Genomic DNA, 22,737 nt, shown 5'->3' with positions numbered 1-22,737 from the left:
TGAGCTCCACTGCTCTGTTACATGGTCCCCCCATCACCCCCTATGGCGGACGCTCAGTGGATGCTCGTTCAGAGGTCTAAGGGGGGTTAGACCTAGAGAGACAGGTCCAGGTCATAAAGGTGACCTCTGAACCCAAACCTGACCCCGGTGGCATCAGCGTTCGGGGCATTTGGCGATGGGTCCCGGCATGATGGCCAGCTCCACTTAGTGCCCTCCCGAGTTAGAAGGGGCCAAGAAAGCGGCCAGGGAAGGGGCCACACGTATGTTTTATTGACTGGCTGATGCCGGCGATCAGTCTGTAAATGGTACCCACTGGTTTGTTTCTCTTATATTCCTTCACTGCCCGGCCGCTCGCTTCAGCAAAGGCAAAGAGAAGATGAAAAGGGGCAAAGACGGCGAGCACAAGTAGGTGTCCTCTCTCCGCATGCTCGCGCTATCTCCTGGGCATAGCTGGCGGGGCGGAGCCGACCCCTGGGGCGCTCCTCCTCTGAAACTCTCAGCCACCAGCCGCCGGGCACAGGGCCCAGGGAAAACCAGCTCTCTCTCTCTCTCAGGGCTGCAGCTGGGAGGCTGGACAGTTTTCTAAAAGACGCGCCCTAGTTCTGACAGGAATTAAATCGGGGCAGTCCTAGCCTGCGTTATCCAGGACAGACGAGATGAGCATCATGGCCTTATCTCTTATGAACCTGTGGCCCCTCTCTTGGCAGTGTGAGCAGAGGGCCCCAGGTCAGAGTGGGCCTGGCGAGTGAGCGATCTCCTCTCCTCCTCTCCCTTTGGCAGCCCGGCCCTGGCAGAGTGGAAGCATGTTGGCAGAGCTCAGTGTAGGTGCTGGCCTGGGGGTCTTCGGTCTGCAGGGCTGTCAGCTGAGCACTGATCAAAGAAAGAGCCCAGGACCGGGGGCTTTTTTCCCAGCGAGACCCTGTTAGGGCCAAAAGTGGGGTTTGAGCCCGAGATCGTCAGTGCTAGAAGCATGAGCCTCTACTTATTGAGCTAAAGGAGTAGCTCCATTAGCTGGCAGCAGTAGGAGACTTTTATCTTCCTACAAGGACCAGCTGATAGAAAGGGACAAAGAACACACTTTCTCTGATGTGTGTTAAGAAATGGCACTAAGATGTTTCAAAGCCATATTCTGTTTCTCTGTTGTATCTGATCCAAGTCTCCCCCAGCTCTCTCCCAAGACAGACTCAAACTTGTTCTCCCTTATTTTAACATCCACGTTTTTCAGCTTTCCAATTCCATCCTGTTCAGAGTTGGCTTTTGCTGCAAGGACTTCCTAGCACTCCCTGGGGGCTAGAGAACAAACTCGGCAGCACTGCTCCGCCTGGATCCCTGGCTTTGTAGAGGCCAATCGGAAGGTGCCATTAGCTGGTTTCTGAGCTCTCCAGTTCAGCTTTGGTGACCATAGCTTACCGTGTCTGCGATGCCTTTGGCATGCCCAAGGTGAACGAGGTGATACGTTATGGTAGCATACGGTGCTAGCCCACCCTCTGGCCTGTCACCTTCTGGCTGGGTGAAAATGACTCCAGTGCAAAGCCCAGCTCACAACCTCACTGGATTGACTTGGTGCTGACTCTCTGCCCTGGAGAGAATTTCAATCCGCTCTGAAAAAAGGAATAGGAACAATACTGGTTCCTATGGCCCCGCACCTTGTACCAGGTTGGTATCGGATACTGACACTGGTACGAATGAGTGGAGGATTCTGATTTGGCAGCCTCAGGGCTGCTCTAATCTACACCTGGCTGCCCCTTGCCCCAAGGGGCCATGCTACTGTCTGTGGATGATTGCCAGTGTGCGTAGACATTCGGCCCACCAGCCCTGCCCTCAGCCAAGCACTCTGTGCTGGGTGGAGGTGACATAGAAGCAGTTATGGCGTTTCTGTGGCCATGCAAAGACTTGCATATGGAGGGGAAATCCTCAGGGGGGCCTGACTCACTGGCTTTGCTGGGTGAGGGTGTTAGATGGGGGTATGGGGGCCGGCCACTGGTTTTCAGCTGATGTCCTGTCTCTTTAAGGCACTATCATGGATGTTCGGTTTGAACGCAGGAGATGAAAGACGCCAGTGACCCCTCCCCCTCTCTCCCCCTCAAAAATGATGGTTAAAAAGTCAGTCAGCTGTGAATAATTCAGCGGCAGCCTGTAACCAGATCCAGGTCTAGGCCCCAGCTGGGACACAGGCTGTGGGGAGAGGTGGCCAGGACCCCCTGCACATACACATGCCCACAGGGTGCCTCTCTATCTGCACCCCCAGTGGGAGAGACAGGGAGGGGAACCTGGAGGCTGGATTTCAAAGTGACCCGAAAAAACCTCAGGCCGGAGCCCTTTGCAAAGTGCCGGTGCCACCTGCAATGACTGCGGAGCAGGCCCTGGCATCTCAGGTTCTCAGGCTCTCATCCAATATTCATTCAGGGATGGTATCAGCTCTCCACCGCCGCCCGCCCAGCCAGCTCCCTTCCCGTCCCCTCTTTGGGGGGTGGGAGGCTTAACCTTTCTGTAGTACAGCAAAGAGCCAGAGGCATTGGGAGCGGAGAATCAGCAGGAGATCCCCTCCTCGTCCACTCCCAAATCAACCCCAGGCCACCCCGGGAAACACAGCGCAGCCAGAGGCTTCATAGCACACACACACACTCCCCAGGCGGGCTCTGGCAGGGATGGCTGCTGCATGGCACCAGTAAAGCCGCCATCACACGCTCTAGCAGCCAGGTAGGTTCTCTCCTGTCTCTGCCGATCTCTCGGGGAAAGCCGGACTGTGGATTGTCAGCTGGTGAAGGTAGAACCTGGCCGTGCATGGAAATGGGGGGTCCAGGGAGGGGGGAGGTATTTGCCATCTCTCACTTTACCTTGACCTGAAAAGGTGACAGGTGGGACGTGGAGCGATGGGAGGGTTGGGGACAGGCGGGGGGAAGCGAGCTAGAGCGTTCTCTGTCCAACGAAACCCCTGTGAATTTATGTTGTTGGCAGCCACGAGGATATGCCAGTCCTGGATGCTTCTCTCTCTCATTCACTCTTTCTTTTTTCTCTGGAAAGTAGGCATTTTTCTAGCTCTTCCCTGTTGCCGTGTGACTGGCAGTTTGCTGGGTCCTCGCTCCCAGAACATGCAGCCTTTAAGAAAAAAGACCGAAAGAAGGGGAAATGTCCTCATTCGTTACTGGGAATGGAAGTAGTGGGGAAGGGATGCACGTGTGTGGCAGGTCCTAACCCTCAGCTCTTATTCATGGGGGAAGCTTCCTTTTCCTATAAACCTTACTCCGTGTTGATCAGCCAGGGCTGGGAACCCTCCTCCAGCAGGGGCTAGAAGATCCAGTAGTGGCCTTAAGGCAAGACATATTTTGGAGCCGCCATATGCACTGTGTCGCAGGGGAGCTGGCCCCTTTAAAAGAAGCAGATCCGGCTCCCCTGTGCCAGCACAAGGGTGTCCTCTGCTGACTTGATTCAGAGGGTGAGTGAATGAAGCAGAGAGCTGGGCTTGGGGATGAGGTCCCTGGAAAGAGTTGCAGAGGTCCCCAGGGAATGATGAGGGCAGCGGTGGAGCAATCATGACAGCCTCCTAGTGAAAAGATCAGACAATACAGGGGGCTATTCGTAGTCCTCCCTTGAAATATTTAGCAAAGCACTGGAGCACATAAGAACATAAGAATGGCCCTACTGGGTCAGACCAAAGGTCCATCTAGCCCAATATCCTATCCTCTGACAGTGGCCAATGCCATGTGCCCCAGAGGAAATGAACAGAACAGGGAATCATCAAGTGATCCATCCACTGTTGCCCATTCCCAGCTTCTGGCAAACAGAGGTTAGGGACACCATCCCTGCCCATCCTGACTAATAGCCATTGATGGACTTATCCTCCATATCTTGGCCTTCACAGCATCCACTGGCAAGGAGTTCCAACAGGTTGACTGTGCATTGTGTGAAGAAATACTGCCTTTTATTTGTTCTAAACCTGCTGCCCATATAATTTCATTTGGTGACCCCTAGTTCTGTGTTATGAGAAGGAGTAAATATCACTTCCTTTTTACTTTCTCCGCACCAGTCATGATTTACAGACCCTATTATATCCCCCACTTCGTTGCCTCTTTTCCAGGCTGAAAAGTCCCAGTCTTAATAATCTCTCCTTATATCAGAAGCTGTTCCATACCCTAATCATTTATTGCCCTTTTCATGAACTTTTCCCCAATTCCACATATTTATTTATTTTGAGGTGGGCGACCACATCTGCAACGCAAGTATTCAAGATGCGGGTGAACCATGGGTGTAATATGGAGCCAATATGATATTTCTATCTTATTATCTAATCCCTTTCATTAATGATCCCACGTGCAAACCTTCAAACCAGACCTTAAACCATCCCTATTCAACAGAAGGGCATAAGAACATGCTGAATCTGACACCGACTGTTTTAGGAGCATTATTTTCTTCTCTACAGGCAGCCCACCCGCAGTCTGCAACAATCCCCCGCCACTTCCACCCCCACCCCCACCCCCGTCACAGCACACGCCATCTGCCTTCTTTTATGTTCCCAAATTAAAACAAACCTTAATATTTAACAACATGGCTTCAGTGGCTGGTCATTATGTGCTAATCAGCTGCCAGTAAGCTGCTCTCTTGTACCACCCCTGGGCCGGAGGTGGCTTTGGGGTTTGGAGCAACTAATTAAAAAGAACTACATTTAATTACATCTGGAGGAATAATTGCAGTCCTGCCCAAAGGCTGAGAATCTGCTGCAGTTCTCCAGCTGCCAAGTGGAAGCAGGATGTTGGAGAGAAAGATGTTCTTGAAGCAAAAGCTCTTTGCAAGTTGAATACTAGAAAGTTGTTGTTATGCAGAGATCAGTACAGATTTATAAACTGCTTTTCAGTTCTACTCTTTCCTCAGTCACCTCCAGACAAACTCACACGTGGTGGAGTAACAGCAAGGAGAACTCTGGCTTTGTTTAACCCTTCTTACATCACTTTAGTCCCACTTAAACGCTGCATGGACGTGGGCGACAGGTCTTGTGCCTTGCCCCACTGCACGGGGTGAGTCTCACTCATCGTGAATGTACAAGTTATCCAATGAATCCTTTTTTCCCCGATCCTCATTGCTGGGAATGTATGTATGACCCGCAAGCAAATTCCTGCTCAGAGATTAGCAAACAAACTTCAGCCATTGGGTTCTTCACAAGTAGTTCACTCTATAGCTGCAGCTGTTTGCTCTTTGGTATTTGTGGCATAGGATTGGCCAGCTGTGCCATGTGGCCTTGTTTTTGCTTCTCGATGTCTGGCGAATAGTGAAGAATACTTTCTGATCCTGATTTCCAACTGAATCATTCTTGAAATGAAAAATTAATGAAACTTTCCAAATTCAGCACTATTTTCACCAAGATAACTAGTGCCCGTCCAAGACCAACAGCGGATAAAATGATTTCACAAGTAACAGTGAACCCCCAGCTACAGCTGGCTGAATAAGGGATTTTTTGGATTGCTGACAGTTCTGAAAAATTGAAACAAAAAATGGTTTCGGGTAGAAAAGATGTGAAACATTTTCAACATTTTTGGCAAATCAGTGTAAAAAAAATTGTTTTGGCTCAAGCTAAATGTTTTGTTCTACCCAAAATGAAATGTTTCGTTTCAATTTCAAGCATTTTTCAAGTTTTCTAATTGTTTTAAATTACATTAAATTTCTAAACTAAAAGTTGTTTCAAAGTGAAAAATCCAAACATTTCAATTTGAAAATGTTGAAATGAAACATTTTGATTTTTTTTAAATAGGGGAGGAGGTCGGTGCTTTGAAATGAACAATTTGGTGAAATCAACAGGAATTTGTGAAACCTTTTAGTCACATCAGAATTTTTCAGCTAAAAAATGTTGGTTGAAAAATTTCACCTAGCTCTTCCCTCAACTCAAACAACAGTGAAACCGATGAGCAAAAATACTTGCAATCAGTTGTGATATTACTTGACAAGCTCTGCATATTTATTATGCCACCTTATGAAATCAACCCAGTCTGCCGTGCTAATGTTGTCAGTGTATTAAAGAACTGTATTTTATTAACCCTGCATACCAAATTCTGTTCAGCCTGGGAGACGGTATATTAAATTATTGTTATGTCAGATTAGCATATTATACTGAACCAACCACAAACACCACTAAATCTTTGCCATGGCTGTCTATTTAAAATCACATTGGCTGTGTTTCAAACCCACTTTGTGCCTAGCTTTGCCTTGGTTGCATGTTGTAGTTTTAAATCAGATCTGTGACTGCAGGCAGCAAATATCTCCAACAGCCGGTGATGGGACACTAGATGGGGAGAGTTCTGAGTTACTACAGAGAATTCTTTCCCAGGTGTCTGGCTGCTGGGTCTTGCCCACATGCTCAGGGTCTAATGGATCACCATATTAGGGGTTGGGAAGGAATCTTCCTCCAGGTCAGATTTGGCAGAGACCCTGGAGGAGGGGGACAGAGTTCGCTTTCCTCTGCAGCATGGGGCACGGGTCACGTGCAGGTTTAAACTAGTGTAAATGGTGGATTCTCTGTAACTTTAAGTCTTTATACCATGATTTGAGGACTTCAGTGACTCAGCCAGAGGTTCTGGGTCTGTTACAGCAGTGAGTGGGTGAGGTTCTGTGGCCTGTGAGGTGCAGGAGGTCAGACTAGTTGATCTTGATGGTCCCTTCTGTCTTTAAAGTCTGTGAGTCTAAGGTAGCCAGGATACCCCCAGATCCCCATTTTTAATGCCATTATAAATCAGCAAGTGTTGACCACATAGTCTAGCAAGTGTTTTTTACTGGCAGGAATGTCGGTGGGGCTGATGAGTTTTCAGTGAATATTAACAGCAAGTGAATTTTGAACCCATAAGTGAGAATATTTATGCCAGAAACCTGAAACACTTTCATCCAATCGGGCAACATAAAAAATACCATGTGATCTGACGAAGTGGGTATTCACCCACAAAAGGTCATGCTCCAAAATGTCTGTTAGTCTCTAAGGTGCCACAGGATTCTTTGCTGCTTTTACAGATCCAGACTAACACGGCTACCCCTCTGATACATGTGATCTGTGTAGTCAATTCAAAGTAATCAACACATTTTGGCTTTCACGAGCCAGCTTCTCTGTGATTATAAATTGTTGCCGCTCCATTGCAGTGAATGGCACTCCAGGACAACTTGTGCCAGTTAAGGATCCAGCCCTGGATGCTGAATATTTGCAGGGAGCGGCTGGCAGACACACTGCAGGCCAAGTCTTATGGTTCAAAATGATTCAGGGTGAAAATTCCCCCTGGTGCAGAGACCAAGCACAACCGATGTGGGATGTCGGTGGTGCTTGGGGCTTGTGCTGGCCCCTCTGCATTGAGAAATCCACCCCCTGCTGACCTGTGGCTGGTAGGCAGCTTATGGACAAAAAGTCACATCGCTGACAGAGCACGTGGTGCATCACCATTGTCAATTTGGGGTGTCTTGGCACCATTTCAGCCTGGTGTTTTAGTCCCAGTTTGGGGGTATTCTGGCTCTAGCCTGGGACAGACTAATTAATATTTAACCCTCCAAGTGGACTATTTTAGCTGATATTTTCACCTTAGTTTGGGGTGTGGGTACTCAGCAAGAGAGGCAGAGTGGTCTAGTTGATGAAGCACTGGACTGGGACTCAGGAAAGCTGGGTTCTATTCCTTCCTCTTCTGCTGGGTGACCCTGGGTAAATGACATTGCTGCTCTGTGCCTCTGTTTCCCCATCTGTGACATGGGGCTGATGATACTGACCCCCTCTGTAAAACACTCTGACATCTACTGATGAAAATCTAGATGGCATCTGAGTCCCAGAGCAGAACGTCCTAGTTTTGGGTAGGTTAATCCCCGGAGTGGTCTTCTGTCCAGAAATGCCCAGACAAAATTATCTGTAACTACCAGATTCAATGAGTTCTGCCTTCTGCCCCCACTTCTTGCAGAGCTGGGAAAGGAGTCTTTTCAGCCATGAAGCTGGGCAAGATACGGCCCCCAAAGGAGGACCCTCACCGAAAGCAAGGTACGTGCAGCTGTGCAGAGCTGGGCCCTGGTTGGGTGAGAATACGTCAAAGTCTGGGTGTCCAGGCAGCTGCTGGTTGAGCTGGCAGTGACATAATGAACTTGTGCTGTTCCATTGCTTCTTCATGTTGTATATTGCAGACGGACTGGGGGGCCCAGGAGAGAGAGGGTGAATCTCTAAAAATAATTCATCTTTTTTTAAAATGTTCCATTTTTCATCAAAAGCAAACTAAACCCTCATTCTAAAGGTTTTTTTTTCTTTCCCTTTCTTCCCCCTGGAAAATATGAGGGGAGGAAAACAGATTGGTTTGTTTTTTCATTTTCTCTCGGTTCAAATCAAAACAATTTTTTTCATTCAGATGAAAATATTTTCCGTGGAAAATCCTTAGCATTTGCCAGCCAGCCCGAATGATTGATAGGCGGACAGATCTGTAGGCATGCTTAGGATTTTTCCCCATGCGTGCAGACATCAATGGAGCCACAGGAAAGGGATTGGTAGGAAAAATGAGACATAAAAGATGTTACAAGGAGGGAGATGAAAATTGTTCTCCTTAACCCCTGAGGACAGGACAGAAAGCAGTGGGCTTAAATTACAGCAAGGGAGGTTTGGGTTGGCCATTAGGAAATAATTCCCAACTCTCAGGGTGGTTAAGCACTGGAACAAATTACCTAGAGAGGTTGTGGTATCTCTGTCATTGGAGGTTTTTAAGAGCAGGTTGGACAAACACCTGTTAGGGATGGGTTAGTTATTACTTAGTCCTGCCTTGAGCACAGGGGACTGGCCTGGATGACCTCAAGAGGTCCCTTCCACTCCTATACTTCTCTGATTAGCGTTTTGGAGAAGGAAGGCGCTATAGAAATACGATACTGATTCACACCTCGGCACCTGCCCTGCATCGCTGTTCAAAATACATGGGAGCTAAGACAAGGGAGCGTTGATCTCTGGCCAGGAAGCACGGGTGAGGACAGGCTGGACCTTCTCTTCCTGGCTGATGTTGCATCTCGGCTGTAGGGGCTGGGCACCATGTGCAGCATCAGTGCAGGGTATAATGGAGGAACATCCTGTCCCCATCCATCCATTTCTGCCCCAGTGCTGTGGCTCTGTGTTACCAGCTGCAGATGCCTCTCTGCTTACGTAACCGTGGCAGCTCAAGAGGGCTCTAGCGAGCTCGCCTGGCTTAGGTGTAATTACCATGTCACCTCGGTGCTGGCAGCTGAAAGGCCAGGAGATGTGTATGTTGCACCCTGTGCTTACAAGGCCGCTTGCCTTGCATTGCGCTAATATCGAAATGCACTGTGCAGTACTTACTGTGTTACTAGTGGGTCGAACAGTCACGTGTGATCCAAGCGGGCGCTGTCACACAATAGGTTAGTGCTCTGTAATGCAGCCTCCTTTGCAACGAAACAAGGATGAGAAGAGAAGCATCGGACTGGCCAGTGGGAATAAACGGAGCAATGGTGCATCCAGCACAGTGTCAAACCTTCTTCCCACCACACCAGACAGATCACTGGGCCCTCTGCTTGGTGTCCCGCCCCATTCTGTACCAAAGCTGGTCCATCTTATCCAGTATCCCAGACTGGAGCAGACCTAGCACTTGTCTAGCTTGGCTTAGTGACGGTTCAGTGTAGACATGACAATGAGTTTCTGAAAGCTCTAATCCCTGGGAGGGGGCAGGGTAGTTTAACATAGTGCTGGAAGATGTAACTAGGGACCATGATGTGGAATTGGGAAAAGGAAACTCAAGATAAATATCACAACAATCTTCATCGCAGAGATTGATGGGTTAGGCTGTGGAATAGGCTCCCAGGAGAAATGGTAGAAAGAAGCCCCTTTGCAGGAAACATTTCAAACTAGACCAGATAAGACATGTGCTGTAGGGAACGAGCCTGGGGAAAATGGCCTAGATGTTCGAAAGGAAGAAAGGAGAGTAGCAAAATACGGACTGTGGACTTCAGAAAAGAAGATTTTGATTCCCTCAAGGAATGGATGAGCTGGATCCCCTGAGAGGCTAATGTGAGGGGAAAGGAGTCCAGGAGAACTGGCTGTATTTTAAAGAAGCCTTATTGAGGGCACAGGAGCGAACCATCCCGATGTGCAGAAAGAACGACCAGTTTGGCGTAACAGAGAAATCTTTGATGAGCTTAAACACAAAAAGGAAGCTTACAAGAAGTGGAAAGTTGGACAGATGACTAGGGAGGAGAATAAAAATATTCCTCGAGCATGCAGCTGTATAATCAGAAAGGCCAAAGCACAACTGGAGCTCCTGCTAACAACGGATGTGAAGGGTAACAAGAAGGGTTTCTACAGGTGTGTTAGCAACAAGAAGACGGTCAGGGGAAGTGTGGGACCCTTACTGAATGGGGGAGGCAACCTAGTGACAGGTGATGTGGAAAAAGCTGAAGTACTCAATGCTTTTTTTGCCTTGTCTTCATGGACAAGGTCAGTTCCCACACTGCTGCACTGGGCAACACAGTGTGGGGAGGAGATGAGCAGCCCTCAGTGGTGAAAGAACGGATTCAGGACTATTTAGAAAAGCTGGACGTGCACAAGTCCATGGGTCCAGATCTAATTCAGCCGAGGGGGCTGAGGGAGTTGGCTGATGTGATTGCAGAGCCATTGGCCATTATCTTTGAAAACTCATGGCGATCAGGGGAGGTCCTGGACAACTGGAAAAAGGCAAATATAGTACCCAGCTTTAAAAAAGGGAAGAAGGAGAATCTGGGGAACTACAGACCAGTCAGCCTCACCTCAGTCCCTGGAAAAATCACGGAGCAGGTCCTCAAGGAATGTATTTTGAAGCACTTGGAGGAAAGGAAGGTGATCAGGAACAGTTAACATGGATTCACCAAGGGCAAGTCATGCCTGAGCAACCTGATTGCCTTCTATGATAAGATAACTGGCTCTGTGAATATGGGGAAAATGGTGGACATGATATATCTTGACTTTAGCAAAGCTTTTGATACGGTCTCCCACAGTATTCTTGCCAGCAAGTTAAAGAAGTATGGATTGGAAGAGTGAACTATAAGGTGGATAGAAAGCTGGCTAGATTGTCGGGCTCAATGAGTAGTGATCAAAGGTTCGATGTCTAGCTGGCAGCCGGTATCAAGCAGAGTGCCCCAGGGATCAGTCCTGGGGCTGATTTTGTTCAACATCTTCATTAATGATCAGGATGATGGGATGGATTGCACTCTCAGCAAGTTCGTGGATTAGTCTAAAATGTGGGAAGAGGTAGATACACTGGGGGGTAGGGATAGGGTCCAGAGTGACCTAGATAAACTGGAGGATTGGGCCAAAAGAAATCTGATGAGGTTCAACAAGGACAAGTGCAGAGTCCTGCACTTAGGACAGAAGCTACAGGCTAGGGACCAACTGGCTAAGCAGCAGTTCTGCAGAAAAGGACCTGAGAATTACCGTGGACGAGAGGCTGGATATGAGTCAATAGTGTGTGCCCTATTGCCAAGAAGAATAACAGCACATTGGGCTGTATTAGTAGGAGTATTGCCAGCAGATCCAGGGAAGTGACTATTCCCCTCTATTCAGCACTGGTGAGGCCACATCTGGAGTATAGCATCCAGTTTGGGGCCCCCCAATACAGAAAGGATGTGGACAAATTGGAGAGAGTCCTGCGGAGGGTAACAAAAATGATTAGGGGGTTGGGGCACATGACTTACGAGGAGAGTCTGAGGGAACTTGTCTAATTTAGTCTGCAGAAGAGAACAGTGAGGCGGGATTTGATAGCAGGCTTCAGCTACCTGCAGGGGGTTCCAAAGAGGATGGAGCTCGGCTCTTCTCAATGGTGGCAGATGACAGAACAAGGAGCAATTGTTTCAAGTTGCAGTGGGGGACGTCTAGGTTGGATATTAGGGAAAACTATTTCACTAGGAGAGTGGTGAAGCACTGGAATGGGTTCCCTAGGGAGGTGGCGGAAACTCCAGCCTTAGAGGTTTTTAAGGCCCTGCTTGACAAAGCCTTGACTGGGATAATTTAGTTGGTGTTGGTCCTGCTTTGAGCAGGGGGTTGGACTAGATGTTGTCCTGAGGTCTCTTCCAACCCTAATCTTCTATGATTCTATGATTCCCCCATCTCAAACATCTAAGATGTAGTCTGGTATTCCACTTTCTGCCATCTCCAAACAGACAAACGGTCCATCCAGTTCAGCATCTCACCTCATATTATACAGGAACTGCCTCTATCCCTCTTTATGCCACTTTGCGCCACATCTGCAGTCCATGAAGTCTGGTATGCTTTCTCTGGCTGTAGCCAGTGCCAGGTGCTTTAGGGGAGAACATGGGACCCCCACACACACCCATCATACATCTAATTGAGCAACACTAAACCATAGGGAGAAATTCTTCTTGATCCACCATGTCCTGAATTATGAGATTTGCTAGCTTCTCTAACTCTTCTCCTAGCCAGTGTAACTGCAGATATTATGCTAATTTCCATGTTTCTGATCCTTTATGGTTTTTAATCTCCTAAGATATTTGCCTCCATAACATCGTACAGCAGCAAATGTCACAGGTTAATTATATGCAGCACAAAAGCATACGTCCTCTCTCTCGGTTTGAAAACTGTTCCCTGTAATTTGATACAGTGACTCTTGCCTTTGCATTCTGGGTTGGAGGAATAGGAGTTACTGACTGGCCTTCGCTGAGCCGTTCGGTATTTATCGTGTTATTATATAGAGGAGACATGGGCACCAGGGAAATTCATGCTTTTGTCTGTGTTCATGTGCATCCATCAGATGAACCTGCCATTCTGGAGACAGAAGACCTGGACTGGAAAGCCATGCGACTCGGAGGAGGCCTCGACCCAGACACCATTTCTCTGGCTTCGGTCACAGCTGTTACCACCAATGTGTCGAATAAGAGGTGAGGGAAGAATGTGAGCCAATACGAGACAGGAAGTGACATCACACATCCCACAGTCCAGATGCATATTCCGCTTGCGTTGGGGGGTGGGGTGGGGGGAGGGTAATGAGCCAGGGATGGCTCATCACCCTGATGGCTCTTTAAAGACCTGCCTGATAGTTTGCCACCTGCAAAAGGCAAAACTCAGGGCAGGGCTGAGGGTGGGGGTTCATATCGCTTACATCCAGAGAGAGAGGCGGGAAGAGGCTCTACAACTTTGCAAATAGTTTGTCAAGGGCTCCGCATCTGCAGCAGCCAGAATACACTGTTCCTTTCTTTGTTTTATGACCATTAATTTTTTGCCCCCTTCAAAGGTCAAAGCCTGACATTAAAATGGAGCCCAGTGCTGGCCGGCCAATGGATTACCAAGTAAGTGGAGCCACTGTGAGCCCTTTCCTACCCTCCACATGCTCCTGGGGCTAGAGGCTGGGGGGGAGGGGGGGCAGAATGCCCTGCTGGAGAGATTAAAAGAGGGAGGGGGAGGAGAAGACTCCCTGAGAACATTTGGGGAAATCTCCCAACTCAGCCGTCTGCCTCGCCGCTGTCAGGCCGGTTGGGAAGTTTATTGCGCACAGGCTAGAAAACGGTGCACACCAGCGGCTAAGGAAAGGCTGAGGATGCTCAGGCCAGACATTTTCCAGAAGGGAAGAGAAGACTCATTCAAGCAGCCCGAGAGAGGGTCCTTTGATTAGGAGAGGGGCAGAGGCCCAGCCCCACCTTGTGAACTGAGCTGCACACCCCACCCCATCCCAACCGAGCAGCTGGCAGGTCAGGCCGTGGGGCCGAAGGCGCGGGACAGAAACGGTGATGCCCAGGTTCCATTTATTTACAGAGCGTGTCTTCATTTCTGTTTGTCCCGGCCTGCTGGGGGACTCCCTGGTCGGAAAGGCCAGGACGTAACTTACGGCTAGGGTCTGACACGGAGACCTCTGAAGCAGGCTCCTGTCTGTCATAGGTAGCTACAAGAAGATCCCTTTAGGGCTCGGGAACATTACTTGAAAGCTTGGGTGAGTGGCCACAAAAACTTTATTTATTCCTCCTTATCGGAAAGGGTCACCAAGCCACATCTCATGATCTGTGGCTGGGCTAAAGACTGGAGCTTGTCACTGTGACTATTTCTCAAGATGATGTATTGACCGTAGGAAGCACAGGATTGAGACCATCAAGGATTCACTCTTGGGACCGTCAGCCTCCATAGTCCCAGGTCTCTAGCATCCTCTGAATTAAAGGCGCAGATGTGTGCCAGAAAAGGGCTGACATCTGCATGATCCCATGCTTTCCATCTTCCCCATGTTTCCAGTAGAGGGTGACAATGCCCGGCTATCCATGTGCAGATACGGCACTTCACCTACCCACCTAGGGGTCTGGTCATTCTGAATGACCCTTCTGAAACAGCCTCAGGAGGGCAGCTCATGCCAGGGAGTCCTGGAGAAGTCTGTCTGCTGACTGATTCCTGGATTGTATTCGTGGTCCTTTGCAAATACCATGCAGCTGCCTAGAGAACCCTCAAACGTCTAGATCACAGCTGGTCAGGAGAAAGGGACATGAGTGACTCGATTGGCCACAGGTGGACTTGTTGAGCATTCCACCAAACGGGAGAATGCCCCAGGAGGGCATCGCCGGTGGATTGCCAGTCCCACACAGGAGCAGCAGCACAAATAAAATTAGGCAAATACAACAGAGACATAAACTGAAGAGCTTTGACTATAAACTGAACCGGATCGTGAGGCTAATGGAGAGCCAGTGTAGCTGGGGTAATGGAAGTATCAAGGGGTACAGGGGACATGCAGCTTGCTGGTAAATTCTGAACAAGTCACAAGCAAGAGATGGAAAGAGCAGGCAGTCCAGCTGGGAGATCCTTGCGATCCTGCAAGGGCAAGGGAGACGTGGTGTATGGGACGGGTTGGGTCACAGAAACCCCTTTGGGACTGCCATCCGATGTGCTGAGCCTGCCTCTAAGCCCGTTTTTCCTGGAAGCTTGGGACTTCAGTGCCCTGCCTGGTGTGCCAGACACGCTAGCCTTCTACAAACACAGACCCAGGTCTGAACCACATCCCCCAAAAGCTGCAGGCTTAACTGAAAACACTTAAGAAGTGCTCCTGTCTCCAACACCCCGATGCCCAGTTCCCAATGGGGTCCAAACCCCAAATAAATCAATTTTACCCTCTGTAAAGTTTATACAGGATAAACTCATAAATTGTCCGCCCTCTATAACACTGATAGAGAGATATGCACAGGTGTTTCCCCCTCTCCCAGGTATTAATACATACTCTGGATTAATTAATAAGTAAAAAGCGATTTTATTATATACAGAAAGTAGGATTTAAGTGGTTCCAAGGAATAAGACATAACAAAGTGAATTACCAAGCAAAATAAAATAAAACATGCAAGTCTACGCCTAATACAGTAAGAAAGTGATAGATAAAATCTCACCCTCAGAGATGTTCCAATAAGCTTCTTTTACAGACTAGCCTCCTTCTAGCCTGGGTCCGGCAATCACTCCCACCCCTGTGGTTACTGTCCTTTATTCTAGTTTCTTTTAGGTATCCTTTGGGGGTGGAGAGGCTGTCTCTTGAGCCAGCTGAAGACCAAATGGAGGGGTCTCCCAGGACTTTATATAGTTTCTCTCTCGTGGGTGGACACTCTTCCCTCCCCCTGTGTAGAATCCCAACTACAAGATGGAGTTTTGGAGTCACATGGGCAAGTCACATGTCCATGCATGACTCAGCACTTTACAGGCGACAGCCATTGCTGACATGCTACCTTGAACGTCCCCAGGTAGACTTCTTAGGTCGATCGGAGTCTTCCAAGGTCCATTATCCATTAAGTGTTTCTTGATCGGGCACTTAACTTGCACATTCCTTTTTCAGGAAGCTGACCAAATGCCTTACTAAGGCTACTTAAAAACAAACAAGTACATGGTCAATATTCATAACTTTGAACACAAAAATGATACATGCACACAAATAGGATGAATAGATTCAGTAGATCACAACCTTCGCAGAGATGAGTTACATGGCATACACAGACAGGGCCGGCGCTTCCGTTTAGGTGACCTAGGCGGTCGCCTAGGGCACCAGGATTTGGGAGGGCTGCAGACTGCCCGGTGGACCTCCCACAGGCATTCTTGTGGACGGTCCTCTGGTCCCGCAGCTCCGATGGACCTCCCGCAGCCGTTCCTGTGGACGGTCCTTTGGTCCCACAGCTCTGGTGGACCTCCCACAAGCATTCCTGCAGAGAGTCCGCTGGTCCCGCAGCTCCGGTGGAGCATTTGTAGGCACGCCTGCGGGAGGTCCACCGGAGCCGCGAGACCAGTGAGCCAGCCCTGCGCCTAGGGTGCCAAAAACCCTGGCACCGCTCCTGTACGCATATCTCCGTAAAGCATTATGGGGTGGGACATCACAGCGTAGTCTGGAATGGAGAAGATCACGAGAGCGTGGAGGCATGACTTAGTCTAGAAGGGCTCATCTCTGAGGTGTAGAAGAGCTGGCAGCGACAAAACGCAGTCGGGGCGCATGGGGCTAGTTTGCTAACCCTCAGTAGATCTTTTCTCCATAACAAACTGGCTTTTGCTGAACGCCTAAAAATTGTAGGAAATCAGTTACATGTGAGGACCACAGTCCCTAAACCAGTGTGACCCGGGTGTGAACCAGTGGAGAGTGTCCATACACAAAGCCGCACCGGCCAAGCTAAATCGGTTTAACTTCACTCCATTAGTGAAATGAGAGCAACTTCATGACCCAGGCCTCAGAGGACAGGCCCTGGCCTAAATAAGCTCACGTCCACTCCAGACCAGGGTGTGACAACATCAGCAGCATGGTGGGAGGGGAGCTGACCCTGTCTGGGGTCTCCAGGGCTGTTGCTGTGGCATCTTCCCGCTAGCACTGATTTCACATCAGCAGGCGGATGCTGGCCAGTGGGTACCGCGGAGAAGCGACAAACCCAGCTCTCACAAGGGTGGGTGTCCATATCTCCCTTCCCCAGGTGAGCATCACAGTCATTGAGGCCCGGCAGCTAGTAGGCCTGAACATGGACCCCGTGGTGTGCGTGGAGGTGGGGGAAGAGAAGAAATACACATCCATGAAGGAGTCAACCAACTGCCCCTACTACAACGAGGTGAGCTGGCCTCTCCCCAGACCTGACTCTGGGCTTGGTGTGCCGAGCCACACGCCTTAGCTGTAGGCAGATGAAGGGACCGCTGAGCTGGGTGTTTGCCTTCTTGGGTCAAGGTTAGCCGAAGATAAAGGTGGAATCTAGTCACTGACACAGGATACCTCACTGGCAATACCCTGGGCTTGGAGAAGTGCTGCCTTGCTGCCTAACAAGCCAAATACTTGAGATTAAATGCCCCTCCTGTACTGCTCCATGGGCCTGGTGGGACTAGCTGCCCAGGGCAGGATAGACCATGGGGCCTGCCCCACGTTCCAGCAGAATGCTGGCTCATCAGAGCACACCAGTACTACAGAAAGTGGCTTGCTTGGCTGTGGGCTTTCCATGCGAACGAGGCAGTGCCTGACCCAGAGTCTGTCCACTCTGAACACACGTGTCCTTGTGTTCGGGATGGGTCTGTGAGTGCCTGGGACATGGGCAGTCACGCCAGTGTTTGGAGCAGGAGTCAATAGCCAGGAATCAGAGCACAGGCTTAGGATCCTAACAAGCGCAGTCAGGACCAACAGTCACAGCAGGGTCAAACCTGAGGCTGGGAGTAGCGGAGGAGTTTGCCGTCAGGTTCCAGGCTAGGGTCGACGCCAAGGGTCTGAGTTCAAGTCAGGTTTCAGGGTCTGGGTCAGGAAGCAAAGTTCAAATCAAGCTGGAAGCCAGTTCAGGAGTAGGACTGGTCCTGGCATATGCAAGAGATCCACCATGTTGCATGGACACATCTTGGACCGCCCCTAGGGAGCCGATAAGGAGACAGGAGGCTGCTGCCTATCACAACCCTTGAGGCAGGGACTTCCTGTGGTCTGTGTCCACCGTGAGTCACGGGCAGTAGAGCGTGAGCTAGTTACAGCTGCTCTGGGTGACAGCCTAGCACTGTTGCTTCCCCGGTGGTTCTGCAGCCGCAGGTTCTAGATGTCAGAATTGGAGTGAGGAAAGGCTGGAAACAAGCAACCAAAGCACTATCGGAGCCAGGGGCAAATGCTTGGAGCAGCCTGTCTGCTGACTCTTCCACCTGTGCTTGTTAGGTCACCCTGAGCCTGGTTCTGCTACAGGCCCTGCTTCCTGACAGGGTCAGGGGGATGGAATTCAGAACCAGAACCCACCTGCCCCGACAGCATGTGTGCGACCAGGATGAGCAAAAACCCAATGCCTCGAAGTGCTTTTACAAAGAGAGAAAGTGTCTGTTTGCTTGATCTAGGTTGAATTTACTGACCATCGTCCCATTTACCCAGTTTTCATAGTGGATCATATTTTCCATTCCATTTGACCACAAACACTGTCATTGTCTAATTTGGATCTTCCTTCCCCTCCCCCCTCCACCTCCCCAGCAACTTCTGTCGCCCAGAGCCAGTCCCATGTGACGGTTGTCTCCGGTAACGAGGGCTGGTCATTGGCAGCCATTTTGATGTTCCCTCCCTCTGTTCCCCATCCCTTATGGCTTTCCTTTCCTTTGCAGTACTTCGTCTTTGATTTCCACGTGCCCTTGGACGTCATGTTCGACAAAATCATCAAACTGTCGGTAAGCATGCGTGAGCAAGTGCATGAGCGTGTGCATGTGAGGCGTATGCGCATGTGACGTGCATGAGCAAGCACGTGTGCCCTTTCACTGCCCTGTCCGAGTATTGGTGGAGAGAGCCCGTTTCACCTGCCTGTGGCATTTGCAGGGAAGGAGAGCTCAGGAAGGAGCTGGGGGATGCCTCTGTCAGCCACTGTGCAAGCTTCCCTGACCAAGAGCTTTGCTGGTGCCCCTCCGTCCTGGCCCCCAGCCCCCTCTGCTAGTCCAGGGCCCTCCATTATTCCAGGCCTGGGTACGCCCATGCAGGGCTCACTTGTAGACTAGAGCACATGCTGCAGTTCCAGTCTCAGCACCTCATGTCCAGCCAGTTCACCTTAGCCCCATCCTGCTCTTCCAGTCCGGTCACATGCCGCTCAGCATCCCCCTGCCATTCCAGTCCTCGGCAGAGACACTGGGTTTCGCAGTCTGTGAGCACACGCTCAAGAGAGACTTAGAGAACCACCACTCCCCACGTACTCATCTTGTTTATGACTTTCCCAGATCTGGGAGGCTGAATCCTTGCTCTGGGATCTGCTGCCCCACTCCCCGCACGGCTGGGCTTGGGGGCGGCACAGGAGCTTAGTGCGTACTGACTCGGTTGTGCCTTTGTTGATTGAAAGGTCATCCACTCTAAGAACCTCTTGCGCAGTGGGACCTTGGTGGGCTCCTTCAAAATGGATGTTGGGACTGTTTACACGCAGCCTGGTACGTAGCAGTGGCTTGGGGAGGGGAGGTTCATGGCTGGGGCGAGCTCTGTGCTCAAACCCCACGTCGTTAACAGAGGGGTTTGCCTCCCTGTGGGTCAGTTGAAATGGAGAGAAGGGGATAGGCGCTTCAGGCTTTATCAGCGCTTGTTCGGAATGGCTGCTGTGCTCACGAGCGATGTGCTGACAAAACCTTCGGGCCGCCCCCGTCCCACGGTGTGTTCGTTTCTGCCACGTCAGTGACGGAAGAAGCTGTTTGATAGGCCCGTCAGGGAAATGTCGCCGCGTCTGCTTTCTCCCCTCAACAAGAAATGTTACTATTGGGACTTATTTGGCCCGTTCCTCCAGCTGGCAAGGCAGGGTGGTGACGCTTCTCAGGGCTATCCAGGGCTGCGAGGCACCTCACTACCACCTGCCAGGCTCAGGTCCCTGAATCCACCAGCCCCTGGCAATTCAAGCACACCCCACCCATCCGACCCGGGCTCTGCTGTCTCTCCACAGGTTAGCAATAGGCACATCCTGAGCCCTCCAAGCATCCCCTGGAGCACCAGGCTCCTGGTCCACTGGACACTCCCCGTATTTACAGATATGCTGTTCCCAAAGGACTAGGACACCTGTTGGGATCCCCTCTGAGACTTTTCCCACTCGGCTTACCCAGAACACCTTGTCCAGTTCTGGGAGGACACTTCGTCCAGCTCCGCTGGGATCCAAAACACTCTGTTTGCCTCTGGAGTTCCTCGGTCTGGTTCCTTTATTTGGCACACAGCAAAGCTTCACTGGGTTGATCAGACTCAAGCATCGGGGGTGGGTATAGGACGTACCACACATCCGAAGTTCCAGACAACTCTTCCTTTCGATATATTTACACATTGTGTTGCAATTGCTCTACATTAGCGCTGTAGTAAGTGAAGGCCCTGATAAAGGCCCAGTAGGAGGCCTGAGGCCTGAACTAAAGTAATGGTCAAGACTTAGCTAAAAGCAAAGTCAAGCTGTGAGCTGGAAGCCTGCACTGTTCACAGAAATTGGCAAGGAAAGGGCTGATGTTGCATAAACATATATTCACCTAGCATATTGAAGTATAAACACGGTACCAGAACACCCTATACTGGAACATTCCATAGATAATGGGGAACAGGCCGACCCATCCCAATGACAGGGACAAAAGGGTAATATGATGGCTAGAGTTGTTTTGTTCGAACCAACATGTACAAGGTGAGAGGTGGCACCTGACTACGTAGAAGGGTTGTACTTGGCTATGTAGAGGGGTTGCATCTCAATACGTCAGGAGTGATGTGTAATGTGTTTGTACCTGTGTATAAGAATGCATCTCTGGGGCGGTGTCTGGGTCCGGCCGAGGGGGCAGTGGAAAGTCCCGCCACTGCCTGAGCCGAGTCCATTGTCAAGAGGCACTTTCTCGTAGTTTGCCCTGAATTAGGTTAAGAAACCTACAGGGAACTGCAATTGTATCCATAAGACAATAAACCTGGCCAACGTGCCTTCGTACCTTACTAGACTCTGTGGTTATTGGGAGTTCTCGCAGAGACTGTTGTGTCAGCTATCTGCAGAGCTGGGGCAAGAGGGAACACACGCACGCAGCCGAGTGATACCAACAAGGAGAGAGCAGAGCACCACACCGGTAGCATCTGGCAACACCTTTGACAACACTCAGCTGCGTGCGTGTGTTCCCTCTTGTGCGCTGCCCCAGCTCTGCAGATAGCTGACACAACAAACTCGACGAGAACCCCCAATAACCACAGAGTCTAATAAGGTACGAAGGCACGTCGGCCAGGTTTATTGTCTTGGACACAATTGCAATTCCCTGTAGGTTTCTTAGCCTAATTCAGGGCATACTACGAGAAAGTGCCTCTTGACAATGGACTCGGCTCAGGCAGTGGCGGGACTTTCCACTGCCCCCTCGGCCAGACCCAGACACCGCCCCAGGGATGCATTCTTATACACAGGTACAAACACGTTACACATCACTCCTGACGTATTGAGGTGCAACCCCTCTACGTAGTCAGGTGCCACCTCTCACCTTGTACATGTTGGTTCGAACAAAACAACTCTAGCCATCATATTACCCTTTTGCCCCGGTCATTGGGATGGGTCGGCCTGTTCCCCGTTATCTATGGAATGTTCCAGTATAGGGTGTTCTGGTACCGTGTTTATACTTCAATATGCTAGGTGAATATATGTTTATGCAACATCAGCCCTTTCCTTGCCAATTTCTGTGAACAGGGCCGGCTTCCAGCTCACAGCTTGACTTTGCTTTTAGCTAAGTCTTGACCATTACTTTAGTTCAGGCCTCAGGCCTCCTACTGGGCCTTTATCAGGGCCTTCACTTACTACAAGCGCTTCTCAAACTTCAGCAATCTGAGGATCCCCATTTTGATTTAAAATTTTTCGCGGACCCCCAAGCCTCCCACTCAGTCCCAGGCCCTGCCCCCACTCCACCCCTTCTCCCAAGGCCCCACCCCTGCCTCACTTCTTCCTGCCCCCCATACCCCCCTGCCCCTCCTCTTTCCCACCTCTTTCCACCCCCTCCCCTGAGTGTGTCCCATCCCCGCTCCTCCTCCTCCCTCTCAGCACCTCCTACATGCCACTGAACGCCCGATCCCTGGTGTGCATGAGGCACTGTGGGGGAGATGGAGGAGTTGATCAGTGGAGTCAGCGGCTCGGGACATGATTCCGCTCCCTCCCCTGAGTGAGTCCCGTCCCCACTCCTCCCAGCACCTCCTGCACACCGTGGAAGAGCAGTTCTCCAGCGTGCAAGAGGCACTGGGAGAGAGAGGGGAGGAGGAGGAGCTGATCAGCAAGGCCCGCGGAACCCAGTTTGAGAAACACTGCTCTACATTACTCCACACATATTGGGCTTGGCTTGGTTACTTTGCAGGAACCAGGCCCTGTACAGCGTGCTCTGTCCATGTGCTGTTCGTGGGAAACCTGAGCTTTGCATTCCAAGTTTCTCTTGTCCATATTCCCAGCTGTTTTTCTTAGCGAGCACAGACCTCCTAACTCCCTATTTACAGCTTAACCTTCCTTTCACCTCCCCAGTTATGCCAGCTAAGAAATGAGGCAAGTTACTTATGCCAAACTAGGCCGAGGGCACCTCAGCTTAGCAGTCCCATCTCCGGATCACTCGCAGCACATTGCTAAGCCCTGTATGCAATGCAGTTGTAGCCGGGGCAGTCCCAGGATATTAGAGACAAGGTGGGGGAGGGAATATCTTTTATGGGACTGACATCTCTCCCCAACAGAAGTTGGTCCAATTATGCTTATACCCAAATAAATCTGTTAGTCTTTATGGTGCCACTGGACTCCTTGTTGTTATTGTGGATATTGACTAACACGGCTACCCCCTGATACGTCTTCTCTAAGGAGGTTTAGCTCATTCAAAATCTTTCTCCCAGGTTGGCTGTG

The 22,737-nt window shown here is 50.2% G+C and overlaps 1 protein-coding gene across 4 annotated transcripts in view; it reads left to right on the top strand.

Moving 5' to 3' along the window:
- The window catches only part of OTOF (otoferlin), a 210,340-nt gene that overhangs the window by 117,026 nt on the left and 70,577 nt on the right, over positions 1–22,737 (top strand). For all 4 annotated transcript variants that reach the window (XM_075063563.1, XM_075063562.1, XM_075063561.1 and 1 more), the window contains exons 6-11: positions 7,914–7,990; positions 12,735–12,861; positions 13,215–13,269; positions 16,885–17,016; positions 18,515–18,577; positions 19,234–19,318. In XM_075063563.1, coding sequence (XP_074919664.1) covers positions 7,914–7,990; positions 12,735–12,861; positions 13,215–13,269; positions 16,885–17,016; positions 18,515–18,577; positions 19,234–19,318 — 539 coding nt within the window. The remainder of the gene's footprint in view (positions 1–7,913; positions 7,991–12,734; positions 12,862–13,214; positions 13,270–16,884; positions 17,017–18,514; positions 18,578–19,233; positions 19,319–22,737) is intronic.

Source organism: Chelonoidis abingdonii, chromosome 3, assembly GCF_003597395.2.
Source record: "Chelonoidis abingdonii isolate Lonesome George chromosome 3, CheloAbing_2.0, whole genome shotgun sequence".
Lineage (NCBI taxonomy): Eukaryota > Metazoa > Chordata > Testudines > Testudinidae > Chelonoidis > Chelonoidis abingdonii.
Note: the sequence above shows the minus strand (reverse complement) of the source record. Positions and strands in the feature narration are given on the sequence as shown.